The sequence below is a fragment of the Ursus maritimus genome, unplaced genomic scaffold (genome assembly GCF_017311325.1).
Source record: "Ursus maritimus isolate PB19 unplaced genomic scaffold, ASM1731132v1 scaffold_29, whole genome shotgun sequence".
NCBI lineage: Eukaryota > Metazoa > Chordata > Mammalia > Carnivora > Ursidae > Ursus > Ursus maritimus.
The window spans coordinates 32,790,755-32,808,119 of NW_024425452.1; the positions used below are offsets into that span (position 1 = coordinate 32,790,755).

General features: G+C 34.8%; 1 protein-coding gene across 2 annotated transcripts in view; it reads right to left on the reverse strand.

Annotated features, from left to right (window-relative positions):
• The window catches only part of IBTK (inhibitor of Bruton tyrosine kinase), a 93,001-nt gene that overhangs the window by 15,921 nt on the left and 59,715 nt on the right, over positions 1-17,365 (reverse strand). For both annotated transcript variants that reach the window (XM_040643698.1, XM_008684873.2), the window contains exons 22-25: positions 15,268-15,419; positions 13,745-13,908; positions 12,360-12,452; positions 11,742-11,885 (exon numbers count right to left, since the gene is read on the reverse strand). In XM_040643698.1, coding sequence (XP_040499632.1) covers positions 11,742-11,885; positions 12,360-12,452; positions 13,745-13,908; positions 15,268-15,419 — 553 coding nt within the window. The remainder of the gene's footprint in view (positions 1-11,741; positions 11,886-12,359; positions 12,453-13,744; positions 13,909-15,267; positions 15,420-17,365) is intronic.

Below are 17,365 nucleotides of genomic sequence, written 5' to 3' on the forward strand. Positions count from 1 at the left end.
ATAAAATAGAGGAAATAAAAATTAGGTTGATCTAAATACACAAAATTAATCACACCCAATATAGGTGTAATACTTTGATAATTAAAAGTGGAATGTATTTTAGAATAATACGCACCAAAAAACAGGCAAAAAATTAAAAATCATTTGTACAGACTAATTTAGCTTTCAAAGATTTCATACTCAGATTTTTATGATATCAATCTCTTAATTCAACAATGTTTTATTTTACAATCAATGCAGAAACAATTTGCAGGATAATAGGGTTAGGCACATAAGCTCTGTTGCTAGACTGACTGGGTTCAAATTTTAGCTCTGATCTTAGGAAGTTAACCTTTGTTTCAGTTTCCTCATCAGTAACACAAGGATACTAATACCATCTCCATCATCATAATGGTTGTTATGAGGATCAAATGTTAATTTATGAAAAAATACTCAAACCAGTAGCTGATACAGAGAAATGCTATGTAAGTCTTACTATGATTTTCATATCACTTAACAAAACATTATGATTGAAGAGAAAAAGAAGACAATGAGAACAAAGAAGTTCTGACATGAAGACATATAATCAGTTATAATAGGCTTAGTATCGCTTTCCTTCCAAAGTCTTAGAAAAATTAATTTTAAAAGATAACCTTCAGTTATTATTTAATACACTAGATCTATACCATATCCTTAGCATCATTTTCAGAACCCTGAACATTAGAGTCAAAATTATAAGCAATAATAATGTAAACAACTTCCATGCCTAACTTTAATTTTTTTTTTCTATTTTCTTTACTCAGAGAACAAAGTGGTCATCTTACTAAGTGAACACAAATGCTAACTGGATAATTCCCCAAAAAGTTAAATTCATAGTGGCAAGAAATCATAAGGTCCATACCTAGATTAAATTCATATACTACTTGAGACATCCCATAAAAGAGCAAGGCCATCTAAAATCCTGTATTTTGTCTGAATAGCTCATCTGTACCTAACTCTGATCTAATTACCAAACCATACTTGCAAAACACTTTAACATGCATCACGTCACTTAATTCTTACAGTAACGATCCTAAAAGATAAGTATTTTAATCATCTCCTATGTTTAAAAGAAGAGTAAAACCAAAGTTCAAGGATCACTAGAGAGAAGGCAGAACTACAAACCCAGTTCTTAATGATCACAGAACTCATCCTTTTTATCTAGTCTACCGCTGCCTTCAGTAAGAAATCAAGACACTTCTTACGAACTGCCAAAGATAACACAAATAGGAAGAAGATACTGATGATTGACACTTTGTTTTGTTATCACATGAGCTAAGCATAAGTTTGTATCAAAACAAAAAATTTTTATGAAATTTCTATTTGCTCAGTAAAGATTAGATCCATCAGTACAAAACATCTTATGTAAGATTTTTCTAAGAAAAAAAAAAAAAGAAAAAAGAAAAGTTCACCGAAAACTTAATACATGTTAAGGAAATCAGTTAATTGTGTGGCCATATTACAAATCAAGTTACAATTTATTAAAATATAAATGACAAACATTTATTATATATTTGATTAGATAATATTGAAGGTGCTATGCTAAATGTTTCATGCTTTAACTCAGTTTCAGCTTCATACTACCCCTGTAAAATAGGTACTGTTTTTAGCTCTATTTAAGAACAAGGAAAGTAAGACAAAGAAAGATTAAATAATTGACCTATGTTTACACTGCTACCAAGTAACAGATCCATGATTTAAACTTAAACAAGGCTCACTCCAGAACCCTGGGTTAATCACAGTATATACTGCTGTGTCCACATATAAAAGTCATTTGCTCTAAGTAAAACCTGCAATTTTCCTTACAGATTTGTATCGAAAAACATCATCTACCTACGTATTCATGCTAAAAATATTCCTTCAAAAGGGACTTACCTATGACTTGACCATGAACTTTTTCCCAAAACACATACATAAAACATAAAAAGTTAAACACAAATATAAAAGAATCATTCCCCATTTCCTTAACAACTCCGTCCTCCTCCCAAAAGCACACATACCTAAAGGTTTCTATCAGTGAACAAGGTAACTATGGTGTACAATATAACGTTAGCAATTTGGGAACACTGCTGGCAAATGTTCTTGCCTAAGAATCCATTCAAAGTCTCTGTAAGTATTCATGTTTCTAAATACAGAAATTTCAGAGAGATCTATAAAGCACAAGTTGTCAGATTTATCCTAGTAGTAATTTAGGGACTCCTAGATGTGGTAAATTATATACTTTTAAAAAACTTTCAAAACTTTTTAAAAAAGCTACTGATAATATCTCCTTAGGAATAAATGTAAGTAACAGTGCTTATAAAATATCTTAAACTCACATGTTCATTAATCATGCACAGTGGTTACCTATAAAGTGACTTACCAGATTTTTTTAAATGAGTTCTATTCTTTCCACTGATCATGCCATAATTTGAAACAGTGTCTGGTTTCCCATGATTTTGCTTTCTTAACTCAGGCTGTGGCTATTTTCCATCTTAGCAACCACAGTAGCTTTACGAAGAAGCATTTGTAGACATTTGTAACCACATCAAAAACAGATTTTGTTTCTTAGCTAAAGCAGCCCTGAAATTTTAGCTTTAATAAATAAAATTTCCAGCTCTAAAAAGTTAAATAATTGAATTAGTTTATAATTTATAGGTTACCTCTACATGGAATTTGGAAGAATTTATATTCATACATCAAGCCAGGCCACAAAGACTGTGCATTCTTCCACTCAAGATGACTGGTGAGAAATGTATTATTTCTCCAAGTAAAACAGGTGATAATGAAAAGTGGCCAACTCCCATATACACTTGGTGTTTTCACATTAGATTTAAATTCAGCTGATCAGAACTTCATTCTAATGCAAGAACCAATTATCTTTAAAACATACTGCCACACCTAACAGTCCACAGCAGGAATACAACTATGTATTATGAGTCATAGAAACTAGGTGAGTGAATCTGCGAACAAAATCCTTCCCACAATCAGAAGCAGACTTAGAGGGCTAATTTGTGATTTGCTAATGAGCTGTATCTTAATCTTAAGATAAACATAGCATAAAAACATCTTCCACAGAAATAAAATTGTGTTAGATGATTCTTCAGGATGATGAAGATGCATCTTTGAGAAATATCTTTAAAAAGTTAAATCACTAGAGTACTGAATATACTCTATACAAACAATTTGTAAATCAGGTTAAAATGCTAATTTAATCTTGATTTTCTAATTTATTCATAGAAAAGTAAAGTTTAAATTCTACCAACTTTCTTTAGACCAACATTTACAAGGGATATTTTCAGGAAAACAAATCTATTCCATTTTTTAATTTCTTCAAGCATATACTACATGTTTTTACACCCTATGTGTAAAAAGTATTCAAGAATCAAATGATTATTTCCATTTACACTAAATATGGATCAAAATTCATGAATTGCGAACATCAACCATTTTATATAAACATTTTTTAAAGATTTCTGACAAATACCTTGATTTGTGCCATTAACTTATAAAATTTCCATAACCAAAGTATATATATTTTATATCCTTATTTCATATATATAATTATTTTATATACATACCAGCACATATAACTCACATACATATATTTTACTAAGTTACCTCAGCCCACTGTTTAATGAGTACAAATAAAAGAAGTATATATATTCAGAAGAATTTAGCAGAAATGAACTTTTAAAAGATCCTTCAGATACCAAAAATAGTCTCAAGAAGTCATTAAGAAGGACATAAATGATTAATTTTATAACTCACTTTGATAATTCAGAATAAAGTTATATTAAATTTACTTGGTGTCCTAAGATACATAAAACTGCTATTGATTAGTCTGTATCTTTTAATTTTATTAAAGTACAGCTGTCTTACATTATATTAGTTTCAGGTATGCAACATAGTGATTCAACAATTATATACATTGTGAAGTGACCACGACCATAAATCTAACATCCAAAGTTGTGACACATTAACTATATTCCCTATGCTACACATTGTATCTATGTGTCTTATTTATTTTATGACCAGATGTGTGTTATTTTGAGTATTTAATCCCCTTCCCCTCCTCCCATCTGGTAACCACCAGATTGTTCTTTGTATGTATGAGCTGTTTCTGTTTTGTTCATTTGTTTTTTAGATTCCACATATAAGGGAAATCATACAGTATTTGTCTTTCTCATCCTTATTTCTCCTAGCATATAATACCTTCTGGTTCTATCCATCTTACTGCAAATGGCAAGATCTCATTCTTTTCTTTTACCTTTTTTTTTTTTTAAGATTTCATTCTTTTTTATGGCTCCTATTCCACTGTGTATGTGTGTGTGTGTGTGTGTGTGTGTGTGTGTACACCACATCTTTATCCTTTCATCCATCAATGGTACTTAGCTGCATCCATATCCTGGCTATGATAAATAATGCTATCTTTTCAAATTAGTGTTTTCATTTTCTCTGGATAAATACCGGAAGTGGAATTGCAGGATCATATGGTAGCTCTATTTCTAATTTTGTGAGAAACCTCCATACTGTTTTTCATAATGGCTACACCATTTTGCATTCCACCAACAGTGCATTAGAGTTCCCTTTTCTCTATATCCTCACCAACACTTGTTCTTATTGTCTTTTTGACAACAGCCATTCTGACAGGTGTGTGGTGATAGCTCATTGTGGTTTTGATTTGTATTTCTCAGATGATTAGTGACGTTGAACATCTTTTCATGTGTCTGTTGGCTATCTCTCTGTCGTCTTTGGAAAAATGTATATTCAGGTCCTCAGACCATTTTTTTAAATTGGGTTGGTTTTTGTTTTGACGTTGTATGAGTCTTTATATAATTTGGATATTAAACCCTTATCAATCACACAATTTGCAAATATCTTTTCCCAGTAGGTAGATTGCCTTTTTGTTTTGTTGGTTTTCTTCATTCTGCAAAGGCTTATTGGTTTAATATAGTCTCATTTGTTTATTTCTGCATTTGATGCCCTTGTCAGAGGAGACAGATCAAAAAAATATGTTGCTCAGGGGTGCCTGGGTGGGTCGGTTGGTTGAGCGTACGACTCTTGGTTTCAGCTCACATCATGATCTCAGGGTTGTAAGACTGAGCCCCATGTTGGGCTCTTTGCTCAGCGCAGCAGAGTCTGCTTGAGATGCTTTCCCTCTCTCTCTACCCCTCCCCCCACTTGCACACACACACACTCTCTCTCAAATCTTTAAAAAAAATATGTTGCTCAGACTGATATCCAAGAACTTACCAACTATGTTTTCTTCTAGTAGTTTTATGATTTTGGCTCTTAAATTTCAATCTTTAACCCATTTTAAGGGTTTTTTTTTTTTTTTTTTTTGTATATGGTATAAGATAATGACCCGGTTTTCCCAAAACCATTTACTGAAGACACATGTTCTTTCCCCATTATATGCTCTTGCCTCCTTTGTCAAAGATTAATTGACCATATAAGCATAGATTTATGGACTCTATTCTGTTCCATTCATCTGTGTGTCTGTTTCTGTGCCAGCACCACACTGTTTTGATTATTATACCTTGTCATAGTTTGAAATCAGGGAGTGTGATACCTCCACCTTTGTTCTTTCTCAAGACTGCTTTGGCTCTTCAGGGTATTTTGTGGTTTCATACAAATTTTTAGGATTATTTGTTCTAGTCCTGTGAAAATGGCCTTGTTATTTTGACAGGGATAGCGCTGAATCTACCGATTGTTATTGGTAATATGGACATTCTAAAAATACTAATTCTTCCAATCCATGAGCACAGTGCACCTGTTTGTGTTATCTTCAATTTACCTCATCAGTTATAGTTTTCATAGTTCTTTCATCTACTTGGTTAAATTTATTTCTAGGTGTGTTTCAGTCTTTTCAATGCAATTGTAAATAGTATTAGGTTCTTAAATTTTCTGACAGTTCATTATTAGTGTATAGAAAGGTGACAAATTTCTGCATATTAATTTTGTATGTAACTTATTTATTCTAATAGGTTTTGGTGGAGTCTTAAGGGTTTTCTATATATAGTATCACATCCTCAAAAGGTGACAGTTTTACTTTTCCAATATGGATGCCTTTTATTTCTTTTTCTTGTCTGATTGCTGTATCCAAGACTTCTAGTACTATGTTGAATTAAAGTGGTGAGAGTGGACACCCTTGTCTTGTTCCTTATCTTAGGGAAAAAAGTCTCAGTTTTTCCACCACTGAGTATGATGTTAGCTGTGGGTTTTTCATATATGGCCTTTATTAAGCTGAGGTATGTTTCCTCTGAATCTACTTTGTTGATGGTTTTTATTATGAACAGAAGTTGTACTTTGTCAAATGCTTGTTCTGTATCTATTGAAATGATCATATGGGTTTTTTTCCTTTCTCTTGTTAATATGATGTATCACACTGATTGATTTGTAAATATTGAACCACTCTTGCATCTCAGGAGTAAATCCCACCTGATCTTGGTGAATGATTTTCTTATTGTATTGTTGGATTCAGTTTGCCAATATTTTGTTGAAGATTTTTGAATCTATATTCATCAGAGATACTGGCCTGAAGTTTTTTTGGTTATTTTTTTTGGGGGGGGGGGGGATTCTGTCTTTTTCTGATTGTGGTAACAGGGTAATGCTGGCCTTATAGAATAAATGAGTTTTCTTCCTCTTCTACTTTTTTTTTGGAAAAGTATGAAAAGAATAGATATTAACTCTTCTTTAAATGTTTGGTAGAATTCACATGTGAAGCCATCTGGCCCTGGACTTTTTCGATGGGAGTTCTTTGATTACTGATTCAATTTCATTGCCAGTAATCGATTTGTTCATATTTTCTATTTCTTCCTGCTTCAGTTTTGGTAGGTTATACGTTTCTAGGAATTTATCCATTTCTTCTAGGTTGTTCAATTTATTGGCATATAATCTTTCATAATATTCTCTTACAATTCTTTGTATTTCTGTGGTGTTGGTTGTTATTCCTCCTCTTTGATGCTGTTTGAGTCCTTTTTGGTGGCAGGGGGGAGGGATCAGTCTGGCTACAAATTTATCAATTTTGTTGATCTTTACAAAGAACCAGCTCCTGGTTTCATTGATCTGTTTTTTTTTTTTTTTTTTAGTTTCTGTATCATTTATTTCAGCTCTAATCTTTATTATTTCCTGCCTTCTACAGTCAGCTGGGGTTTTGTTTGTTCTCTTTCTAGCTCCTTTAGGTGTAAGGTTAGGTGTTTGAGACTTTTCTTGCTTCATAATGAAGGACTGTATTGCTATAAACTTCTCTTAGAACTGCTTTTGCAGGGGCGCCTGGGTGGCACAGCGGTTGGGCGTCTGCCTTCGGCTCAGGGCGTGATCCCGGCGTTATGGGATCGAGCCCCACATCAGGCTCCTCCGCTATGAGCCTGCTTCTTCCTCTCCCACTCCCCCTGCTTGTGTTCCCTCTCTTGCTGGCTGTCTCTATCTCTGTCAAATAAATAAATAAAATCTTAAAAAAAAAAAAAAAAAGAACTGCTTTTGCTGCAGCCCAAAGATTTTGGACCATTGTGTTTTCATTTTCATTTGTTCCCATGTATTTTTTGATGCCTTCTTTGATTTCTTGGGTTAACCCATTCACTGTTTACTAGCATGTTATTTAACCTCCATGTATTTGTCCTTTCCAGATTTTCTTTTTAAGGATTTGAGAGAGAGAGAGAGAGAGAGCGTGCACATGAGCAGTGGGGAGGGGCAGAGGGAGAAGGAAAGTCTTAAGCAGACTCCACCATCAGCAATATGGGGCTTAATCTCGCAACCCTGAGATCATGACCTGAGTGGTGTTGAACTCCTTTAACTTGGGTTTGAGAAACTCTTTCTCTCTCCTATTCTGAATGATAGCTTGTTGGATAGAGTATTCCTGGCTGCAGTTCTTTTCCTTTCAGCACTTCGAATATATCATGCCAATCCCATCTGGCCTGCAAAGTTTCTGCTAAAAAATCCACTCATAGCCTTATGGGGTTTCCCTGGTATGTAACTGTCTTTTTTTTCTTGCTGCTTTTAATGTTCTTTTTCACTCCTTTTTGCCATTTTCATTATTGTGTGTCTTGGTATGGACTTCCTTGGGTTGATTTTATTGGGGGGGTCTCTGTACCTCCTGGATCTGAATTTGTTTCCTTCCCCAGATTTGGGAAGTTTCAGCTGTTATTTCTTCAAATAAATTTTCTGCCCTATTTTCTCTCTATTCTTTGGGGATCCCTATATGTGAATGTTATTACACTTGATGGAGTCACAGAATTGCCTAAGTTTTTTCTCATTTTACATAATTTTCTCTCACCTGCTCAGCTTTATTACTTTATGTAACTTTGTCCTCCAGGTCACTGATTCGTTCTACTTCCTTTAGTCTGCTCTTTATTCCATCTAGTGTATTTTTAATTTCATTTATTGTGTTCTTCATCTCTAATTGGTTCTTTTTTTTTTAATCTCTTTGCTAAGGGTCTCACTGATGTCCTCCACTCTTTCAAGTACAATGATTATCTTTATGACCATTACTTTAAATTCTCTATCAGGCATATTACTTATCTCTTTTGCTTAGGTCTCTTGCTACAGTTTTGTCTTGTTCTTTCATTTGGAACATATTCCTCTCTCTCATTTTATCTAACTTTCTGTGTGTGTTTCTATGCCTTAGGAAAAGCTGGCTACATCTCCTACTCTTGAAAGAAATGGCCTTATGAAGAAGTCATGTAGTGCCCTGAAGTGCAGTGTCACCTGTTTACCAGAATGTGGCACTTCAGGGGTGTCTCCTATGTGTGTTGCATGTGCCCTGCTATTGTGGCCAAACCACTTTTTGCTTCAGTCCAGTTGTTTGCAGTGGCTCACTTTGCCTACTGTGGGCAATGTTTGATCCCTGTGGTGTTATTGGACCAGCCTAGGGCCCCGTTGGGCTTGAGGTGAGTCAAACCAGACTTTTTCCAGAGATGCAGTAGCACCAAACTACAGGGCACTTTACCTGTGTTGTCCCCTGAGACACTTGTTGGTGGGCGGGGCCTGCTATCAGACCAGCTATCTGCCCCTAGCCCACTGTTGGGGCTCTAGTTTAATTGGTTTGTGTGGTTATCTTTTCCTCTCCCCAGGGTAGGAGTCACTTTGGAGTGGTGCTGACCCCTGTCAGGGATGCTTACACACTGACAAGCTTGTGGCCCTGGTCTGAATGGGCTCTGGCCAAGAGCGTTTTGGTGGGGGTGGATCTACAACATGGTGGGCATGCAGTAGGTCCTCTGGGAGAAGGGATGAGCCTCTGCAAGGACCATGGGCATCTGGGCTGATCAAAACACGTGGGCTGGGTGCAGTTTTAACAAATGCATACCTTTGCTAGAGGGGATGTGCTGCCGCTGACCAAAGTTGGCCAGGACCAATCTGCAAGTGTGAGTGGAGGTCACACAGTGCCTACAAGTTTTGCATGCTGGTCCTCTGCTAGGGGGACCTTGTGCCTCCAACACAAAGCAGGCCAGCTGGGCCTGTCTCCAATGCATGCAGGGGTGGGATGCACAGTTTTAACAAGGTGCCCTGTCAGGAGACGTGGTATTGGCAAGGCTTATGTTGGTCTTCTGGGGGTGGAGATCTACAGTGCTGGACTAAGGCAAGCCTGGCTGGAGGGGGCAGATCCCCAAGGCAGGGAAGGGGACTGGGGAAATGGCACCTGCCAGCTCCTCTGTTCCTGGAGGAGTCTCCCAATGATTTCTGTCCCTCTGGAATATGCTCTGGGATTAGTAAATAATTCTCCCTCCTCATATGCCCCAGGGGTTTTTCCAACTGCTGTGTCTATGATATAGGTCAGTGAGCTATTTGTTGTGTTGTCTAAGTACACAGACTTTTTTTCCTATAGCCCTAAAGGCTCTCCCAGAACCAAGGCTCTGCTGATTTTTAAAATTCCATGCTTTAAGTCCTGCTGGTTGTAAGAACTCACAAAATTCCGTCCCTCTAGTTTTCAAAGCCAAATGTTATAGGGATTCGGTTTCCCCATACAGGCTCCCTGGTGTGAGAGTCTGTCTCCCCTCTCTGCACCCTCAAGTCCCTCCCTCCAGCAAAGTCCATTTAGCTTCCCACTGTCTCTGGATCATTTTCTGGGTTATTTATAATGATGTGTATGTTATCTGTTGCATCGTAGGAAAAAGTGAGCTTAGGGTCCTCCTAATCTACCATCTTCCCTGGGATCTTCCTCTATTTTTTGTTTTTAAATAATTAAACTGATTAATGGCATGGCTAAAACTATATTACTAAGCCCAAAGCTTCTTCACGTGCTTAGTTAATTCTCAAATTGCAGTGCATTTAGTATCTTGAGAGCTGATCCAAGAACTTTTTTGTGTCTCTTCCATAGTTTTCTTTAGGGAAAACATAACTCAATGTTGAAACAGTTATCCCACAAACCCTACAGAGGCAATGACCAAATTAGTCTACCATATATTGTCTCATATACAGAAGATATGCAATAAATACTGATGAATTAAAACATTCTACTAAACTAATTCTCTCAAATTTTACTCCTTTTTACTTGGGTTTTCCCACCTCTTCCTTTCTTTTCTGTGATCATGCTTTAGATCTATAAGTAGCTCTGACAGACATTGATTTAGTCCCCTTGGTAGCACTCAAAATGAGTTGCCACTCTCTTCAAAATAATTTACATTTTAATTGGGAAAACTATTCTCTTACAAGTAGGAAAATGTGGCATTAGAAGCAATGAAAGGGGGGCACCTGGGTCACTGAGTTTAAGCATCAACTTTCGATTTCAGCTCAGGTCATGATCTCAGAGTCATGAGACAGAACCCCATGTCTGGCTCTTCATTGGGCCTGAAGGTTAAGACTCTCTTTCTCCCTCTGCCCCTTCTCTTTCTCTCCAAATAATAATAATAATAATAATAATAATAATAATAATAATAGAAGCACTGAAAGGATTCCCTCCCACAAAGAGCAGTCTCCAAGACTTATGAGAAAAATGGAGTTCAATGAATCTCTTTCTTGCCCTTCACACTATCCATAACTTTTCCTCTAGAACTGCTTTTATTATGATATAAACTACAAAGAAAAGGGAGGCTAGAAGGGAAGCAGATGGTACGACCTATTTTATATACCTCAAATTGCTAGCTGACCTTTTTGGAGGTTATTCCTATTAATGTTGCCATTTTAGGTAAACTCTAATGGAGAAAACTTATAGCAAGTAAATCCCCCTGCTTAAAAGTGATGCTGGAAGCCATGATTATAACAACATGAAGATATTCATGATGTATCCAAAGGGACAAAGAAATTAAGGCGGTAAAAAAAAAATTGTGTTTATCCAATTTTTCTATGATATATATTGTTTCGAAAAACAAATGAAAAAATTGCTTCCTTAAATTACTTTAGTAATACACACTAATTAGAATATCAAGAAGTGGCGCACCTGGGTGGCCCAGGTATGATCCCAGTGTCCTGGGATCGAGCCCCATGTTCAATGGAGAGCTTGCTTCTCCCTCTCCCTTTGCTCCTCCCTTGGCTCGTGCTCTATCTCAAATAAATAAAAACTTAAAAAAAAAAAAATACCACCAAGAAGACATTGTATCTATGTACAAAAAATTTTGGAAACCATGCTGTAAATAAAGAAAATCATGATGTAAATGTCAAAACAAAAAAATTACAAGGTCTAATTTTTAACTTAAAAGCAAAGAGAGGAATGAAATATTTGAAAAGATGGGAGGGGGACCCAGAAGCCAAGAACTACCTTAAAAGCTAATGCACAGATCCCTATTTTAATAAAATTTAAAGCATACCATGCATTCACTGGTTTCGGAGTTTTTGATGGTGCAGTTAAAGCTGTTTCCATGCTATTTGTTCCTGAATTGTTTTCTTTGGTAGTCATTGCAATCATTTTTCGTTGCTTCTGAGAAAGCTTAACTCCATGAGAAATCATTTTGCTAGAAATTAAATGAATTAGCATTAATTTCTACTTAATGAAGGCTACAGGTAATTATATTGCTTTGTTTATTTGATCTGATTCTACTATTATTGGATCAAAATGGCCACAAGATTCAACAGTGACAGTTAACAGTGTACACTATCGATGATCAAATAATAGCTACAAATGAGCCTTCCTACTAATATATTTACACCACACTTGCATCAAAAACAGTCCACAATGATCATTTTAGAGGCCAATTTCTAACAATCAACACCATACTCTACAAGAGCTGGACTACCAACCCAATTCAATCTTATAGCATATGTTAAAGAAATGTTAGGAAGACTAGAGTACCTAGGAAAGAGCTTATAAATTTGAGTTTAACATCAAATGTAGAAAAACAGAAAAAAGTCCACTACGTCTTTCCAATTTTTTAGGACAGAACTATAAAACAACACAGTCTTTCCTTTTTTATGATTTTTTAACCAACCCCAAATTTGTCTTTGGTGTAGCTCCACATTTTTGTCTACTTTCTTCAATTTGCATGATGGTTCTGAGATCCATGACAGGAGGGCTGACAGGACTAAAATACATATAAAAGATACTTTACAATACAGTTATTGCTCCATAAAGTCCAACCCCCAAACCTCACTGAAACTATAAATTATATATAAGATTGCTAATAAGAGGATAATTTAGGTTTGTCAGCTATGGCCAAATTCAAAAAGGATACTCTGAAGGAAAGCTATTATTATATATACATAAAACTAAAATGCCTCCAAAGTCATAACTGAAACTCTCAAAAACAAACAAAAAAACAAGCAATAGAATGATTCTCATCTAACTCAGGCAGATGTAATCAAAGTTCTGCTTAAATTTTTATCCTTTAAGATGAACAGAACTTGCAAACTATTTTTAACAAAATTCTTACTAATGTTAACAAAAATTTAACAGGGAAGCTTGGGAGTGTTCAATAATATTAGAAACCCACCTGAGGGAGTTATACTATAATGAGAAAAAAAATTCTACAATCTTCAGATATAGCCAATCTACTTTGCTGACTTTACACCAAGCGAATTATTCTTCAAACACATTTAATAAAATAGTCTAGTGAGCAGAAGATGCTTCTCAGTGTTCCCACAAACATGTTTACTTAAAGGCAAAAATTTGAGACTGATTTCTAAACTACTTTTAGAATATAAAGCAACATAAACTGGCACATCATAATCTGGTTTTCCGACTTTGCAAAATACAGCACATTTCAAAATAATAACATAAATGTGATTGGTAAGTCAATTAACAGTTTTAGCCTATGATAAACCATAGTAGGTATATAAAGATGAAACACAAGCTCAATAAACACTCTAAAAGAATACCACATTCTAATTATAGCTACTCCTTCAATTAAAAAATTTTTTTCTAGATTTAATACAGGCAAGTCAGTGTAACATTAAAATTAATGTCCTCTGAAAAATAACTGAGTAACTACATTCTGTGAGATCTTAAATACCCTTTAATGTGCTTTAAAAAAAAAAGTAAGCCTACAAAAGACAATATAGTCTTCTTAAGTGGGAATTTTAACTTAATATATACTATCAAAAAATAGCTACTAAGTCAATACATATTGAGATATAGATATCTGTGTGTTATATAGTATTTACCAGTTTTCAAAAATGACAGTACAAAAGGAACTAAATTCTGTCTGGGAAAAAAGTGCTTATTTTAGTGGGCTACTAATCTGTGTGCATTTAGGTAATTTTCTATGTATTAGAAATTTACATTAATACTTTTTAAATGTGCTTCATTAAAAATTTCCATTGGACTAAAAATGAATAACATTTCTCTAATAGGTACAGAACAAAATGAAAATCCTACCTGAAAGAGCCAGCAACCCAACTGGAAGAGCTTGTAGTATCAATTCTGTTACTGGGAATGGTCTGTGGAGCAGATATGTTAAGTATTGGTGATTTTTCCCATGGTTTTAAATCTTCCCTAGAATATGTAGGAGGTGTACCATTAACATATGGTTTAATTTTCCCCTGGAGATAAAAAGAAAAAAAGAAAAATTAAAAAATGAATAATAGCAGGCACCTGGCATAGTAGCTAACATATAGTTGGTACTTAATAAATATTGGTTAAATTATATTAAAGCATGAAATCTTTTAACAATAATTATCCAGCATTCTTCTAGTTCAGTGCCTTAACCAAATCTCAAAAGTTATCAGTGACTATAACCCAATTATTATGAGCTTTGGAAATAATTTTCAGGGGAACAAGAAGTTCATGCATTAAATCCCTATTAACATGAGTATTAAAAATGTTAATAAAAGTATTCAAATAAGATATGAATCAATAACTTTAAAATTAATGTCTATGACTTTCATGCCAAACTTTCATTTTGTTTCATATTAATGTCATGTAATTCACTCTGAATAAAATTAAAGCTAAATGATATTGACAGCTCAAAAGGAACCCTAAAACAATTGCCATTACAATAGGTCAAAGAAGTTATTAAAATGGCTATTTGCATTGCCAGGATAGATGCTTATTGCCAGACAGTCACACAGCACGCCTTTAATCTTCCTTTTAAACCTCAATTGTCTTCTGCACCCACCTTGAGGTTAATATGAATTGCCCCCAAACTTCTATCCTACATAAAAAAATAATAAAAATAAATTTAAAAAACCACATTAAAAAAAATCAGTTCTGGAGGCCTAGAAAACTAAGAAGAATGGGTAACTTTTCCATTGTCTCATGAATTTCTCAAAGTTCTAATAGTTCTGTGGAGGACTAGGGGTTAGAGAAAAATGACTACATCTAATAAGTTAGACACTTTCTTGTGGATTAACAATTATGGAATAAAATGGTAAGATATGTCTAAAATATGGCCTCCTCAGAGTTTAACCAGACTAGAAATTCTGCAGCTTAATGTCAATTGGGCTAGAATAGAAGAACTCCACTCCAGATTGTATTGCTCCTAATAACATGATAGAGGAAAGAGACTATGTGGAATTAGAAGTTAGGCTTACTTTCAAAATCATTTTCCTCTGACAATTTTTAGCTGGTGTTAACTTACATTTCACAAAATAAATTTCAAGTAATTTAGCTATAAATGTATTTTTCCATATGTCTATACAGTGTTGCTATATTTTACATCAACATTATATTTTAACTGAAGAAAGAGGATTAGAAATATGTCATCAAAGGCTCAAACTACGATTAAAATCTTTAAAACTAGAAACATCATGCAAATTTGAGAAAACTAATACTACACATATTATTGTATTTTTTAATAAACCAGCCAGGAAGGTATTTTAAAGTTAGAGCAAAAAATAATAAAAAACTGTCTATAGATCTAAAATTTGAAGAAAACAGTGCATTAATAAATAAAAACAAACCTCGATTTTATCTGACTGAAATCCTGCTATGAAATCAGGGGACTGTAAATCTCTAGGACTACCCACTCCTGCATAGCTTCCTTCAGAAGAGTCTGATGTCAACAGTTCTGGAAGAGATTCCACAGAATTGGTCTTATCAGACTTTAATAATCCTGAAAGGTAAAATTTTAAAAAATATTTAAACACCTATACATTAAATGTGTGTATTACATTCAGTGAACTAAACAGAGCTAAAAACTTCCATTTATCGAGAGATTTAAGAACATTTATATTATTTCCACTATAACAAATCTTGACAATTCAAGCTAACTGATGAAAAAATCAGTTAAAGTAAAAAAATGAAATGGAGGAGATGTTAAAACAATAGTTTTACCCATTTCGATTACACAGCAATTAGGCAATGAACCTAAGGAAGACATTTTTTGGGGTCTGCTTTAAGAAGTGATTCAGAATTTCCTCTCCATAAAAAATAAATAAATAAACTTCAGACCCTCCCCTTTCTCATCTCTCTGTACCAATTTATCTGCACCCATGCGAACAGGGACTGGCCCCACTCTGTGTGGAAGGAACATTGTAGCCTTTGTACTCTAGTCAACAGACTGGCCCATAGCAGAGGCTATGCTTAAGCCAATGTGGCCTATTTGAGGGTTTTTAATTCTGAAAACAAACAAACAAAAAAACACTGTGGATTTAAAGCTCTTTTAATTGGCTTATCACCTAAAGCAAAAGGGTTGTTATGAAATGTATATACCATTTCTTCTCCTAAGCAACCTAAATACCTGTCTCCCTGCCATACTTGGTATCCATATTCATTAGTACATCAGTCATTTCAAATACAAATAGAGAAAACAATAAACATCTGCTTAAGTTCATGTGTTTATTTTCACATATTTCAATTTTAGTAGAATCTAAATGAGGTAGCAAAAAATAAAATACAAACATGAGCTATAACTAAAAGTAACTGAAAGTTTTACAAATGACTTTAAAATAAATAAAACATACCATCTCTTATGCATTCAAATAATTGTGTTTTCTTTAAACTAAATCACTTTATGCCTCCTTTGTTGCTGTCACTGCTAAAATAGTTTGGAAACAACATTCAACACCCCTGCCCCCAGTGCTTTAAATATTTTTAAGAGCAGCAAAATTTTAGACTTATTTTTTCATGTTAGAGCGAGAACATGAGCGGGAGGGGCAGAGAGAGAGAGAGAGAATCCCAGGCAGACTCCACATTGGGCATGGAGCAGGATGTGGGGCTGGATCTCATGACCCCAAGATCACAACCTGAGCTGAAACCAAGAACTGGATGCTTAACTGACTGCCACCCAGGCACCCCAGCAGCAAATTTTTATCTAAGAGAGTATAATTAATGCCAGAATGCTCCCAAAAGTCAATTAGAAATAAATCTAATGAATAAAGATGATGTTTAATAAGCAGCCAACAATTATTTTTAGTATAAAACATTCTCACAGAATGTCTTTTGTCTAATGTTAAGGATCAACAAAAATAAATTTACTTCCAAAACAGGTCTTTTGGTCCCTAGTTTAAATTTGACCTTTCAATCATTTGCTTTGGTCACAAAAAAAGTGGTACAGCACAAAGAACACAGAACTGGAATTGAAAAAATAAATTCTATTTCTGTCACTACCTCAAATCAGTGAAGTTTTCTGAGCTTGTTTCTTTAGGTTTAAAGGAAGGAACATAAACCAGCTCATTATTAATGTCTCTTCCAGCTATGAAATGCTAAGATTCTAACACATGTGCTAATAATACCACTATTTAAAGCAAACCGAATAGGGATGCCTGGGTGGCTCAGTCCATCAAGCCATAAGACTCTTGGTTTCAGCTCAGGTCATGATCTCAGGGTCCTGGTATCCAGCCCCACGTCGGGCTCGGTGCTCAGCACAGAGTCTGTTGTTCTCCCTCTCACTCTGCTCCACCGCCCACCTGCCCCGCCATGGTCTCTCAAATAAATAAATAAATAAATAAATAAATAAAACCAAATAGCTGCTTTTTCCCTAAGTCTTTTAGGTGACTGGAAAAATCACTAGTTTCATGACTGTCTATTCATTTATTCATCTTTCCATCAATCTACCCA